The sequence below is a fragment of the Gallinula chloropus genome (genome assembly GCF_964237585.1).
Source record: "Gallinula chloropus genome assembly, chromosome: 8".
In the NCBI taxonomy this organism is placed as follows: Eukaryota; Metazoa; Chordata; class Aves; order Gruiformes; family Rallidae; genus Gallinula; species Gallinula chloropus.
Window position 1 is genome coordinate 13,054,586 of NC_140093.1, and position 14,696 is coordinate 13,069,281.

Sequence of the window (14,696 nt, forward strand, 5' to 3'; positions counted from 1 at the left end):
TGAGGAAAGTCTGAGACACAGTGAGGTGATATGATCTGTCAAAAGGAGAAAGATGGCAGGAGGGAAACGGGGCAACACAGCAACCCTCCTGAGGCACAGCTCCAGCTGTCCACCCCCCCCAAAGCACACCTTTCTGCTGTGAGCACTGACCCACAGCAGCACTACACAGAGGGAGAGAAGAGGATTCAGAGACTAGCCATGTGCCCAAGGAGAAGCTTCTACAGCACAAAACCTTGGAAGATTTGGAATATTTTTAGCTGTTTTTCTTCTGGTTTCTAAAGCCTGATTCCTCATTTCTCCTTGTCTCCCTCTACATGGTTATTTCAAGGCAAAGCATCTCTAACCCACAGCTTAAGAACTTCAGTGTTGAACTGATGAATTACCACACTGGTTTTGAAAGCTGCATTTTGATTGCTTTCTGCAGTTGTATATGAAGGTGCTGGAATGTTTTTCTTTAATACAGGCACCTTGGCTAACAGACATGAGTGACTCTGATAAGGATTATGGGCACTGGTATGAGGATGGGAGGTTATAACAACATAAGGCTGAAGGAGACAAAGCTTGGGGAATGCTGTTAGTAACCATTGAGTTACAGCTTTGCCGCCTTCTAGCTCTGACCTGCAGCCACTATTTTGGCATCAGGCCCCTCTTAAGCTAAGCCAAACTGGTCCCATTAATGAACTTTTGTCATGAAGCAGATGAATGCTGACTGGGGACCAAATGAGGAGAAGGCAGCTTGTTTCTCTTGCACCTTTAGCTGGCTTTGAAACCAGGTATATTGCTAGAAGACTACTGCACTCACAGTGTTTTGCCTCAGACCTTCTGTAGGCTCTCTGGGCAGAGTAGGATCTTTATATGATGGCTGACACTTTCCAGTTTCTGGGAGAGGCAAGTCCTAGCAGTGGCAGGCAGAACTCAGTCCCTGATGTTTAACCAAAAATACATCAATGTCACCAGCATAATGAAATGATCAAGTTCACTCCACTTACTGGAGATCAGCTGTGGTACTCACATAATGGAAAGCATTCAAAATTAATTCAGTGAGGTCAGACTCTTCACAGAGCCAAAGCAAAGCTCTTGGCAAGGGATGTGAGCTATCCAAGGGAAGTCCTCTGCTACTCAGCTGGGACAGAAGTGGAAGGGCAGCAGGCCTTCCTAGCGAGGGCAGAGGGACAGGAGAGTAGAGCAAATGTGCCATTTTAAAGCACAGGTCAAATTTAGTGCAGGAGTATATTGGGACAGTTGTGGCCAGGCAAGGTAATAACTGTGCATGCTTCTTCCTCACTGGCTGTCCATCTGACCTCTACCTCAACTAAACCCTGTTGTTATACCAAGAAAAGGCAGTATATTTTTATACTTTTCATTTTGGAACCAACACTCAGCTGAGCAAAGGTTGGGCACTTACTGCTCACCCAGCTGAGCTCCCTGCTAGCACTGTTTAACTCTTCCCCTTTGCCAGCCACTGATCCACTCCCACCCTTCTCCAAGTGTCCCCAGGTTATTGTGGTGAAACCTCTGAAGCTGTCAAGTCACAGCCTGTCCTTCAAAGACACAGCCTGTCCTTCCAGAAGGACAGTCACATTTGTCCTTCAAAGCAGAGGTACGGTTACAGCTCTGGTGACCCAGCCATACACCACCACCCAGCCCCAAAACACACAGCAAGGCCACACAGTACCTTCATGCTCCACTCCAGGTACAGACAGATCTTCTGTTCCTTGCCAGAGGATTTTCCCTGTTTCTGCATCCCGAAGGTTCATCCAATTTCTGATTGGGAAGCAATTAAGGAAAATAAGCAATCTACATCCCTAAATGCTGTGCCTACTGCTCTTTGCTAAGCCTGAAAGAGGCTACTCCAAATGAGTTTCAATTGTGTTTTCTGATCCTCAGGAGGCCAAGGAAAAGAGATGCTTTTTCCCCAGAAAATAAATGAACAAACCAGCCCCTGCCCAGAACGAATGCAACAAGAGTTGTACAGCTACAGATTTAGTTTTCACTTTGGACTGATGCTTGTTAGCCTCATTTATCATTTTCCATTGCTTCTAGAGGATAAAGGCAATGTCACTGTGCTGCAGAGAAGCAGGAACGTTGCTAACAATAACAGGTAATTCCACACAAAATATTGCTGTTCTCCAGCATCTGAAAAATACTAGAGAAAGAAATGCTTCCTTTATAAGATTAGAAAAAGAATGACACCCCATAGAGCCTGTTTTCCTAGCTTACCAAGTATTAATATCAAGGGCTGTTCTATTGCTGTTGACCTGGTAACTGCCACTCATGGGAATTCTTAGCTGCTGAGTGCTGAGCAGGGATCCTCTCTTTCCCTCTCAGTGAGGTGGTGCCAGCTTTCAGAGAGCCCAGAGCAGTGAATCAGTCACTAAAGTTACAGGCAAGTATGGAACACTCATGTTTTCAAGGGACAACTTATAATGGACTTACACACCCCCCTCTGAAAGGCCTCTCCCATGACAGCACTCAGGCACCCACCCATCAGAAGGAGGCACCTGCTCACCTGCCTGATGCTGTTTTGAACAGGGATACAGCCACCCCTGAGGGCCTGCAGCCTCCTGCTCCACACAGCTCATCGTGGTGACAACCTCAGTCTGGCATGAGCACAAGCTGCCCGACTAGAGCAGGATCTCTGAGATAAGGCCACACAGACTAACACCTCTCCAGGGGTTTCCTTTCACTGGTTTAGGGCAGCAGCCTGTCATACTCCGTGCTTCCTGGAGAAGACACTGGAAACTGTGTGTGAGGAGGGGAGAGCCAACTGCTCAAGGAACTGATGGGGGAGGTGGCCTAACACAAGAGGGACAATATGGACCTTGAAGTAGGTATAAATAGGAGCTGTCAGAGACATGCATCTTGAATTCATCCTCTAACATGCAGTTTCCAGGCAGACTCTCACAAACTCATCGTATCCATCACATTTTTCCAGAGCTCCAGGGAAGAAACAGATGCCTGAGCAAGTTCTGCATTACAGGGTAAGGTTTGTTTGAAACTGACACGTGTGGAGGAGGGAAGGGGAAGGTGGCTGCTTCAGTGCAGATGTGAGGAGCCTTTCCCTTCCTGAAGGCTGGCCAGACTTTCCATGGCCAGAGGGCAAGAGGAAGGTGGGAACGCATGCACAGGGTCCGTGTACACAGACATGGCCTTACGGCTTCCAAAACTTGGGAATAACTTGGAGCACAGGAATAGGGAGCATAGGGCAGACTGCTCATGGCCTTCTAGACTTGTTCTAAACCATATACTATCTACCACTTGTTCTGGGATTAAGTCAGGAGTGAAAAGAGAAGATGGAAAGAATCATCCTTGGAAGGCACCATATGCCGCCTCCAAATCCTGGCAGAAAGCTGGAAGGTGGAGATCTCTCCCAGATCAAGGGAGATGGAAGCTGTAGGCAGGCAAGTCCAAGAGAGAAAACGAGCAGCAGCGTGGCAAGAATCATCCCAGAATCATAGAATCAACCTGGACATTTCTAATCCATGTAAACTCCCTATCAAATGAATAAAGGTTTAGTGTCAGTGTAGTCCAAGGTTTTCTGGCCTAGGAAGGTAACGTGCAGGTTCAGGACATGCTTTTCCAACTTCTGCAAATAAAAGAAAAATTAAATCAAGCTGCTCTTCAGAGTACATGCAAAGAGTTAAAATATGTGGTTCCAGGCATATTTTAAAGGATCAGAACACTCTAGACAGTCAGTTCACAACTTTCTTCCCAGTAACTAAGCACTATTAAAAGGGAAGAACAAATCATCAGATCTTAGAAGTGCACACACACAATCCTCTTCTACTGGGAAACACACTTCATGTTCAAGAGATCAATGATTTTTAAAAAGTTTTTTAAAAAAAGGCATCTGAAAAAAAAAATCCTACATCAAAACTGAGATAATTTATAAAACTCAACTGTAATGGAATAAATACAAAAAGGCAAACCCTGTCACAAGTGATTTTTTTGGCAAGGGAATACCTGACAAAGCAGCAGCTGCACTGCTTACCTAGTTAGCAGCTTATCACACTATTTCTGTCATCTTGGATAGAAAGGCTGGTACCAGGACATACCCCAGAGTGAAGAAAATGGAGATCTTGAACCAAACCCACACACACTGTTATCTTCTAATGTGTTTAATTGGTTTAAGATTCTTCCATCCCAGCATGAGAGATATTGTTACTAAAAATAAACAGTGCTCCATCTTCCGAGCAGCAGCGGAGGCCTGCAGGCAGGATGGAGGGGCACTTTAAGTACTATTGAAAAGGAGAAAGTAAATTAATATAGGTTTAACACAATTACTCTTTTTGAAGAGGCTCTTGTCAAGCCACCTGGCAGGGGTAGCTAAGGAGAGGGAGTAGAAAGCCAGGCAGTTACAGCTTTGTGAAGTTAATATATATGAAAAGAAAAGAACAATAGTATATTCCTAAATCAGCTTCTCATTCTAAAATCACAAGAACACTCTTACACTGGTACACTTCCACTCTCCTGGATTTATTTTTTTTTTGGTAGGAAACAATGTCTGATTTAAGACTCAATAGATCAAATACTCTTCAATCCTGAAGGCTGGGAAGGATTAGGTAGAACACAGCAGAAGGAAGGGTGTAGTGTTGATCTATTTATATTCCACCACCTATTGGGTCAGCAAAGTCTTACATAAAAGCTTTGTAGTAGCTGGAATTTGACTTGCTTTATATACATGACATGAATTAGCTTCCTCACAGACCTACTTTGCTTAGCCTGATGAAGGAAAACGGTCTGTGCACTTCTAAATCCAAGTTTTGTTGTCTTGAAAATCTCTGATCTCAGAACAGAAATTCTTTCTTTTTTATATCTATCAAAGACATCACTTAGTTCAAACAAATCAAAATATACATACTTATCTTTAAGTGCTTTAGCATTGCAAAAGATTCCCATGCATTACTGCACTGGTAATTAAGAATAACCTTGAAGGAAGAGAATGGGTACAAAGAAAATTAATCACTGAAGTAATATGGAGTTAAAGAAGTTCTGCCCCAAGCTCCCTGATTATTATTTGTATGTTGTGATGTTTAGCACTTTCTGAGTATCTCAAAGGCCGCAGCAAACAGTAAGTGCATTTCTTCCATTAAAACAGTCCTTTTTTCATTTTATTCTTGCTGTCTACATCATTCTAAAACCTTAGGAACTGCTGGTCTCTGTATCTTTCATAACAAAAATAAGCCTAATGCTCTCAACAGTCCTGGAAGGGAAGATCTTTCGTCATTTTTGCCAGATTTTTTTCTTTTTGTACATGAAATGCAGCATTAAAAACAGTTCCCTACATGCCAGGTGCAAACAGAATCTCAACAATTATATGTTAAAAAGAATTTTCCTACGGGACAAATGGCAGAGAGAAGGTGGAGCTGAAAGCCCTGAACAATTCAGACTTCCACCTCTGTTGTAGATCCAGGAAAGTTTCTGATCTGGACTGCTCAGCTTTCACTCCTGATTTTTTACATTATCTGTGGGGAAAAGCACACACAGCCAGGCACTCAGGACATGAGGGGGCACGTTACTTTAAAGAATGCTACAGGTAATAAAGATCAATCTTTAGGGATTATGTTTTTATCAGACATATTTTCCCAGAACAATATTTGCATTTCGGTTGTTTCAATCCAGTCTGAGGAGGGACCAAAATAAGTTATGCAAAACAGCTACCAAACTACAGCATTACAAAGCAGACCACCCAAATGGCCTCATGCTTTCACTCTACTCATGCCATTTGTCCTCTAATCTTTCCAATCTCTAATCTCACTTTTTATTGCAACTCCCAAATCCCTGTTCCACAAACTCTTAATCGTGTGCTTAAATTTCAGCATATGCACAGACATTCTGCTGAATCAGGTCCTTGAGTTTACTCTGTGCTCAAGAGAACTGCTGCTGTCTTTGGTGTTTAATAAACCCCCAAGTACACATATGGACAGTGTGCTGAGAGAAGAAGCGAAGAACTTCTTCACAGTGAGGGTGACAGAGCCCTGGGACAGGCTGCCCAGGGGGTGTGGAGTCTCCTTCTCTGGAGATATTCAAGACCTGTCTGGACGCCAACCTGTGCGACCTGTCCTAGGGACCCTGCTTTGGCAGGGGGTTGGACTTGATCTCTGGAGGTCACTTCCAACCCCTACAATTCTGTGTCTCTGTGATTCCTCCCAGCCCAAGGCTGACATTCACTGTAACACCCTATCTGAAGGAACCGAATGAGCGTCCATCCCTTCTGTCTACAAACAGAATCATAGAATCACAGGCTGGTCTGGCTTGGAAGGGACCCCAAGGATCATAGAGCTCCAACCCCCCTGCCACAGGCAGGGCCACCAACCTCCAGGCCTGGATCTACACAAGGTTGCCCAGGACCCCATCCAACCTGGCCTTGAACACCCTCAGGGATGGGGCACCCACCACCTCTCTGGGCAGCCTATTCCAGCACCTCACCACTCTCTCTGTAAAGAACTTCCCCCTAATACCTAATCTAAACCTTCCCTCCTTTAGCTTTAATCCATTCCCCCCCTGTCCTGCCATTGCCTACCCTTTTAAAAAGTTGATTCCCCCCCTGTTTGTATGTTCCCTTCAGGTACTGGCAGGCTGCAATGAGGTCGCCCTGCAGCCTTCTCTTCTCCAGGCTGAACCAGCCCAGCTCCCCCAGCTGGCAGCTATTTCTCAAATGTTCTGGAGCCTTTGGGTACAGCAGTGCCAGCTTCTGCTCTCAGACCACTGCACACCTGCATTCCAGGTTGGTCAGGAAGGGTGCTATGACAGCTCTTATAGCAGTGGGCATCTTTTAAAACTCTGCTATTATAAACCAGCTTTCCTAGAGTGACACACAAGATATGGGTTACTGTGCTCCTCCAAACGATGGGAGGTGCTGGGGACTGGAAAGGTGCTCTGTTCAATCCTTAAATGGAAGGAGGCCAATTATCCCTTCCAAGCCCTCCTGAGACTCCTGCCCTCTCTGTAAGAGAGCCTGCTTTCAGTGTCTCCTGCACAGAACAAACCACGGTGCAACAGAGGCCAGGGAGATCCACAGATTCATGTGAACCACATGACAAAATGCAGCAAAAATCCTCAGCAACCAACCAAGCCATTTCACAGCAAATTATGTAATCAGAGGGATATATTTAACAGCTATAGCATCATAGCAGAAAAATCATCACAGTATCACAGACTTGCATACTTTGCACTTATCCTTTGACTTTCTGCCTTTCACTGTGCTGATGCTGTCTGTAAGGATATCACAACATATTTTCATCTAACATCCATCAAGTGACCCTGGATGAAACTGTTCTTGGCCCATACTCAGAAAGACAGTCCCACGTTACTGAATGCCCTGTCAGCCCTACCTTAATTGTAACAGAAAATTATGCTAATAGGGCAGAAGTTAATACTGCAACATGAGCTGATATTAAGTAGACCACAGATCATTTCTGCTATGCAGTAAGGCTGGTCCTGTTGTTTAGCTCCTGTATTCATTGCTACATGTCCCTGCACCTTGGGTAACCCTTTTGAAGATGAGCTGTGAACCCACCACAGAAGTATTTCCTGCTTGAACCTCTGGGTATCTATGATCTTAGCAGGCCTCGTGCTGAGGCACACTGCAAAAGCCTACAAGAAACATGCAGCATAGGTCAGTCCATAGTCAGATCAGCTGCAAAGAGATTCTAATCAATCTAGAACAACACAGAAGCCATTTACTTCAGCATACTTTGGAAATGCAGTAAAACCACATCCAACGTGCTAATAAAAATCTTATGCAGCCTATCCAGTTTAACATCTTGCCTTTCAAACACTTGGGGTTGAATAATGCAATTATTATTCACTAGTTTCACCAAAGTGAACAATTAATATACATCTCTACTCCACAGCATCCTACTGATGTCTCAGAGCAGACTAAAGCACAGAGTTTGCATTCAGTTAGTTTAGATTTAATTTTCACTCCTGTCAACTGACTGTCACAGAATATTCAGTGTGAAATCTCTCCAAGTCTTACATATTTAACTCAGAATTGGTGACACCTTAGTAGGCTTAAAAAACAGGTATTTGTACAAAACCAAGTGAGAATGGAGAGCTCCTAGACTATAGAAGGAGAGCTGTCCAGTGTGGGCAGGCAAGGTGGGACAATGTGTTTTGTTACTCAGTAACACACAGGAATATTGCAAACTAAGCCAGGCTTCCATTTCACTGGCTTTTCCTCTCTTCCTCAGACCAAAGGAGCAAGAAACAAGTGGATGGACATTTTCAAGGAAAGAGTTACAGACCTATGGAGATGAAGCTAAGGGTCATCAGGAGGAAAAAAAGAAAGGTAAAAAGGTGATTTGCAAACAGATGAACTAGGGACAGATGTAAACACTATTGTTTCAAGATTTACCTCTCTGTCCAGATGAATCTAGTCCTGTAGGAGCTTAACTCTCTTACAAATTCCAGTGATTTTTATCACTGCTGAGCAATAGGAACCAACTTAGGTGTTTGCAAGCAATCTCTGACTTCTTCACACAACAGGAACAGTATGTGACATTCCCCAGCAGCTCCTGCCAGCAGCAGGGAAGAGGACTGCCCCGACGTACCAGCAAAGGCCATGTAGACAAGGCTTCCAGAGCATATGCCAGGCACTTCTCTAGGAACTAAGCCAGCCCAACCTAAAAAGCCTTACCCACTTCTCAGGTCTGAAAGAAAATGCCTCAGATTTGAGACATAACAACAAAAGTTAAAGCGAAAACCAACAGGCACTTGTGGGACATGGAATACAAAGCTGTTTCAAGTGGGAACAAGCTCAAATCTAACACACACAAATCACCAGCTTACAGGGCTGATTCTCCTGTCAGGAGGAGCAAGCTGCTTTCTCTGCCAGATCCCTGGAAGTGCTTTGTTTGCTGCTATTAGAAATGTAACAGATGTTAAAATGGTTCCTAGAACCAGATAATAGTGACAAAATAAAAGTGAGCCGAAGCAGTGTAGTGGTTTGATGCTGCTTGCTGCTGCCTATGTTTTTAGGTTTTTCTGAACAGGCTTGACAGAATTCTTTCATACTAATGCCTCAGCAGGGAAAGCAACATGTGATCACATCTGGAGATTGCTTTACATCCTAGGTAGTAAAACAATCAATAACTTAGGAAAACACATCATTGCTTGCAGGATCATCTCAGAAGCATGAATTGCACAAAGAAAATGACTTTCCCTTTTCCAGTGCAATAACACTCAACTCCTCTCCATCTTCCCATCTCAAAAATTAGCATGTTAGAAAAGCTTGAGCTCATGCTAAGAACCCTATGAATATTAACATAATTAATGTCATCAGTAATACTCTGAGTTTGCAGAAACAGCAGGTGAATCAATGGGAATGATGTATTCATCCAAGTAAAGAATGTGACCTTTAAAATCCATAGGGCTTTATCAGAACACAACTTTAAAGTGGATTGTTTGTAGCTCAGTGGAAAGAACAAAACTGAATGTAACGAAGGGGAAAGCTAACAGAGGCACCACATACACAAGGGAAGCTGAAAATACTATTGAAACACAAAAGACTGGGACTCCCTTCCAGAGGATGCTCCACCTATAACAAGAGGCAAGGCGGCTCGCAGGACAGACTGAGAAACCACTCCAAGGAACACTATGACAAGGGAGAGGCAATTAAAAGAACATCCCTGCAATTCAAATCTGGCTGGATAGAGACTTTTTTTTTCTTAGCCAGAATGCTTAAAAATAAGTTAAATGCTTGAAAGCTCAAAACAATTTGGAATAAACAGACTATACAATTCATTCTGCCCACTTTTTAATTTTAGCACATTTGACAATTTGCCTTTCTGCAAGTGAACAGGGGAAGTGACTCAGTGAGTGAAACAACTTCCCTGTGACTTAACCACTGCAGAACATTCAATCATTTCCACACAGGTGAACTACTACAGTAATATTTCAAGGTTCTCAGCACTAAGTGAACTAGAGGCAGTTTCACAGAAATAATCCATGAAAAGGTTCTGGTGAATAAATTCATTTTCATAGACGAGTTTGTAACCAGAAGGTCCCAGAGGAATTTACCTCTCTGCAATCATTATGGCCTATTGTTCTTTACAGAGTTGAAACAGAAGATGTCATGACAGTCATGCAATGAAATTAGCTTTAATGGAATGAGGTACGATACGCCTCTTTATTTTGTACCATTCTTCAGTTGTTTTAAAATATGCATTATACTGGCTTGCTTATAAAAGAAAGCTTGGCTTGATTTCATGTCATTTTTTCAACACTGTAGGAGAGGATTTTTTTTTTACACATCTAAAAGGATCTTCACACTTCCCTGTAGTGACAGGGCAGGGACCTCAGCTGAGGAACAAAGACTTCTTTGACCAAATTTTTAAATGGGATAAACATGGCTGCTTAGCTGGCGTTTTCATACAGTCTCACTTGAATGGCCCATAGCCTTGTGTGATATGTGGAAAAAAACCCAAACCCTCAAAGGCTTAAAAAAGGCAGTTTTATATAGCACTGTTTGTGGCCAGTCAATTCCTTTGTTCCTCGAAGGCCTCTGCAATTTCTCTATTGAGAGAAGTGATGTTTATTGAGGGCGCCATAGCTGGGCATCAGCAGGTGCCCCCGCTGTTCGGTTTATCTGTCCTCTGAACTCCACACAACATCTCAGGCTGAAAGTGTCCCCCTGGTAAAATAAGCAACTGACAACACAAAAAGCCTAGATGGCTTCCAACTGCCGGTACTTATGCTGTGACTACATGCTTCTCCCCTCATTAATGTTTAATTTCTTTTAATTTTGCTTTCTCCTTTAATTCATGTCTTCTCTTAACAGAGCTCTCTAGCACGCCAGCCTACTGAACTCCAAAGACTGCTTCCAATAATCCACACACTTATCAGATTCATCTATTTGAGAAGAATATATAATTTACTGGAGGTATTAATATATGATGTACTTGCAAGAACAGATCTGCAGATTGGAAACTGATGGGAGACAGGGCTTTGGCACAAACTCACTCACTGTGCTACCAGTTCACACAGCTTCACACTGCCACTTCCATTTACCTTGAGCTACCACACAGGAGATGAATCCTATCATTTAAGCAGAAAGATGGGATGCCCCACTGAAGAGACAACACACTACAGCTCAGTGACAACTTAATTCCTAGTACTTCAAAACCTGTGCTTCAAGTTTTTCAAAGTACTTCTGAACTCGTGCTCCAAACCCTTCAAATAATGCTCTCAGAGTCGCCTTTTAACATGGTAGAGACCAGGCAATAAGCACAAAGACGTGCCCACAGCAACACTATGAATCAGTAAGAGAAGAGGAAGGAAAAAAGACCTTAGGGGGTGTTTGGCTTCAAGTCTCGTGCTTCAATAGACAACACCACCTTCTCTCTGTAGACAGCCACAGACTGTGTTCTCTGGCTAATGGAAACTCTAACTCTGAGTGACTGTGCAGCAGCACAGACTGCTGCAGTCGTGCAAGGGAGGGTGCCAGTGCTTCCCTTCCCTCTGTGTTGTGCTTGCTTTGGGTGGTTTATCCTTCACCCTAACTAGAAAGCAGGGTGGTTCTGAATCACTGCCAAGCATTACTAATGGAAGTGGGGGGCAGGAAGGAAATAAAGATGACTGCTTGCAGAATTAGAAGTACTTTTTAGAGGCTGAAATGGCATATTAAAGCAGGACAAAAAAAAAAAAAAAAAAGATGTATTAGCTCTGACAATAGAAGCAAAAAGCTTTCAGCTAGAAAAATAAGCAAACCTGAGAAACTTATCAAGAATATTCTTGTCCATTAAGACAACTTAAACCCACCAAAAATACAAAATAAGAGAGGCATGGGGGAAAATACCGCATTTGTTCCTTTCCTGGTTCATTTTAATTCAAACAGAGTTCCTGTGAAAATGTTTAATTTCCTTTTCTTTTTCCTTTTTCATACTGGACTCTCAAGCATATTTTGGGTTCAGACAAAGTGCTTCCATGAAGTTCATATATGGGTCATGCTTAATATCACAGGTTCTTTCTTTGTTCCTTTAAGACAAGTAGTCAGCTAGGTTAAAAAAAATCTGCAGCTAAAAATTAGAGATGCCCCTGATAGAATGTTTCTAACATACTTTTATATACCAGGTTTCCTTCCACAAAATTTCATTAGGCATAAAATGGAGCCCAAGGAACGTGTGGAAACACAGCAGTTTCTCACATATTCAGATTGTTCTCAAAATGACCAGCTGGGGAACTGTAGCAATACTTGTGCAAAAGGCAGTCAGCAGCTCATCTGAAAGGACAAAGTCTCAGGACAAATGCAACGGCTGCTGCTGCTGGCAGGGACAGGCACCCACCACAAAGTGACCATCCACACCGTACGGTGACATTCAGAGGTTACTGCCTGAAGTACTCTGGAGAGCCAAACCAATATAAACTTATTTCCTTTAAGTAAGGCTGCACAACCTGGTGACACCTTCACTCCATCAGCACCCTCAAGGTCAGGCTCCTTGAACCTGAGCAGTCAGTGGCTGAGTCAGGAGTCTGAATTTCAGAGAAAAGGCCAAGTCTTTGAAGCTCTTTGGTTAAAATGCTAAAACTGAACTCTCCATGCTTCCAAAATGAATGAATGCCACACAACCAGCCCTATTACAAGGTTCCATGCATGGACCTGTGGCATTGAGATACTACTGCCTTACACTGTTTTGTAAAGGAACTGTATCTGGGGAGTAGTTGTTCCCATATCCAAGGAAACTTCCCAGAGTTGGACTGCAAACAGGCAGCCACTGTGGGGAAGTGCCCACCCTGTCACATCTTGCCTGGTTTCCGTTTTTCATTACATTCCTTCAGAATCTCTTGGGATTAGAGCAGAACAAAGTCTGAGCAGTCCTGGAATAAAAAACTTCTGGAAAAAAACACTAAGTTCCAGCAGCAAGCTTTTCCTAACTTCACTTTGCTTGGAAAAGTTTCCAGTAGTTCCAGCCTCACCAGATCCAGCTGGTAATGGGCAAGTTCTCATTTTTTCACTCATTGTTTTTATGCAAGCTATTAACACATAGAGTTTAACATTTCAGTGAGAAAACTTTCAGATCTTCAGTATCTGCCTGCATATTGCCCTGTCATTCTTCCTTTCACACAAGCCCATGCAGAAACGTTGTGTATTTATCTTGGTGGATCTCCTCTATTTGCAAAGGGTGTCTGAACCTATCTATCCAGATTGCTCCACACAGGATAATTATAAGGAGAAAGAGCAGACCTGTCAGCAGAGGCACACCCTGTGACTCCCTGGCTGGCACCCAGACAGACTTCATCAGCCTGGATGGGTCTGGCAGCCCGAACCCAGAACAACTCTGGTGTTTCAGCACTGGACTAATGACTCAACTACCTCAGCACCATAGGCCAGGAAGGCAGGCTAATAATAACGAGACAGCACACAGCCAGCCCAGATCTAGCAGGCCTTTACCCAACCTCACCTGTGAAATTTTGAGTTTCTTCACACTTTGGGAGCCACTGTCTGTGTTTCTTCTCACTAGGACAGGAATAACTTCCTGTAAAAAGTATTGGCTACTTAATTGCACAAATAGGGACAACATTTCAGAAGAGGTGGCAGGTGTACTTAGAAAAGCCTCAAATGAGCTAGTTAGTTAGTTACCCTGAGAAATGGTAACTGATTCTTACTTGAGGTTAGAAGAAACAAACCTATGGGGAAGCCAGTTGGTGTGAAGTGCATTTTAGTTCAACCAAGATGAGCTGTTTGGCTTCCTAACGCTGGTTCTATTTATTCCTCTACTACAATCTTCTCAGTGTGACGTCTTTAACGAGGAGATCACAACATCCTCTATACTGGGCAGGAAGATTAAGCAACACACACACCCTGAGAAGCCAGAGTGTTTGAGATTTAACTCAAAAGCCTATGCTGGTTTGCCATAAAGATTGAACATTTAACTGACTGAATAATGTTAAGCTCCCACTAATATTAGACTGTAGCTATGAGTAGGTATTACAGGATAAAAGAAAACAATTTCCTTCTGAAATTATATTACTTTATCACTATGTAAAAGATGTCTGGTGATTTTCTGTAGGGTATCTGATGTTTCTGGGAGATTTGAATTTAATGGTGGATTTGCCCACGCCTGGCTGGCCCTTAGACCACAAGCCAGGGAACAAGGGGTTTGCTTTTCATTCTCACAAAGCTCAACAAACACACAACTCCCTACTAGAAAGTCAACTGATATAAAATCAGAGCAAAGTCCACCTATTTTTGAACTGACCAGTAACAGATTTTGTAGTGTTTCCTCACAAGGTTCATTAGTATAACAAGGATCCCAAGTACATAATGGAAGTAATTAACCTCTCATTTCTATGTTCACATTCATAAAAGACTGCTTTGGGGTGAGAAGCGGGAAGAGAGAAAAGAAGATCACAGTTGAAACAAAAAGAGGATTTATCTCTTGTCAGTAGCCTGGCCATACTACAAAGCCAGTATACACAGCAGCAATAAATTAGGGGTTTTTTTCCAATAGAAAAACTAACCAACAATCTTAGCTAGAACTCCATAGCTGAATGCTCAGACATGCAGCATCCAGTCTTTCATTTCAGTATGTCTGCTTTAATTGCTTATTTTCTATCTCTTTCCATTGTATGACAAACAAAGATGCCATTGAGGATGCATCTCCCCTGCTAAGGCAATCAGAGCATGAGGCTGCAACTACAGTAATATTCTGCATAAAGGCTTCCCTTATATTTATTAATCCAAAAGAGCTCTA

General features: G+C 43.0%; 1 protein-coding gene across 2 annotated transcripts in view; it reads right to left on the reverse strand.

Moving 5' to 3' along the window:
* Positions 1-14,696, reverse strand: part of PDE6D (phosphodiesterase 6D) — a 38,306-nt gene that overhangs the window by 6,994 nt on the left and 16,616 nt on the right. For both annotated transcript variants that reach the window (XR_014617431.1, XM_084267119.1), the window contains exon 2: positions 1,676-1,764. Coding sequence is in view for 1 of the 2 variants with exons in the window: in XM_084267119.1 (XP_084123245.1) it covers positions 1,676-1,764 (89 nt within the window). In the remaining variant the exon portion in view is untranslated. The remainder of the gene's footprint in view (positions 1-1,675; positions 1,765-14,696) is intronic.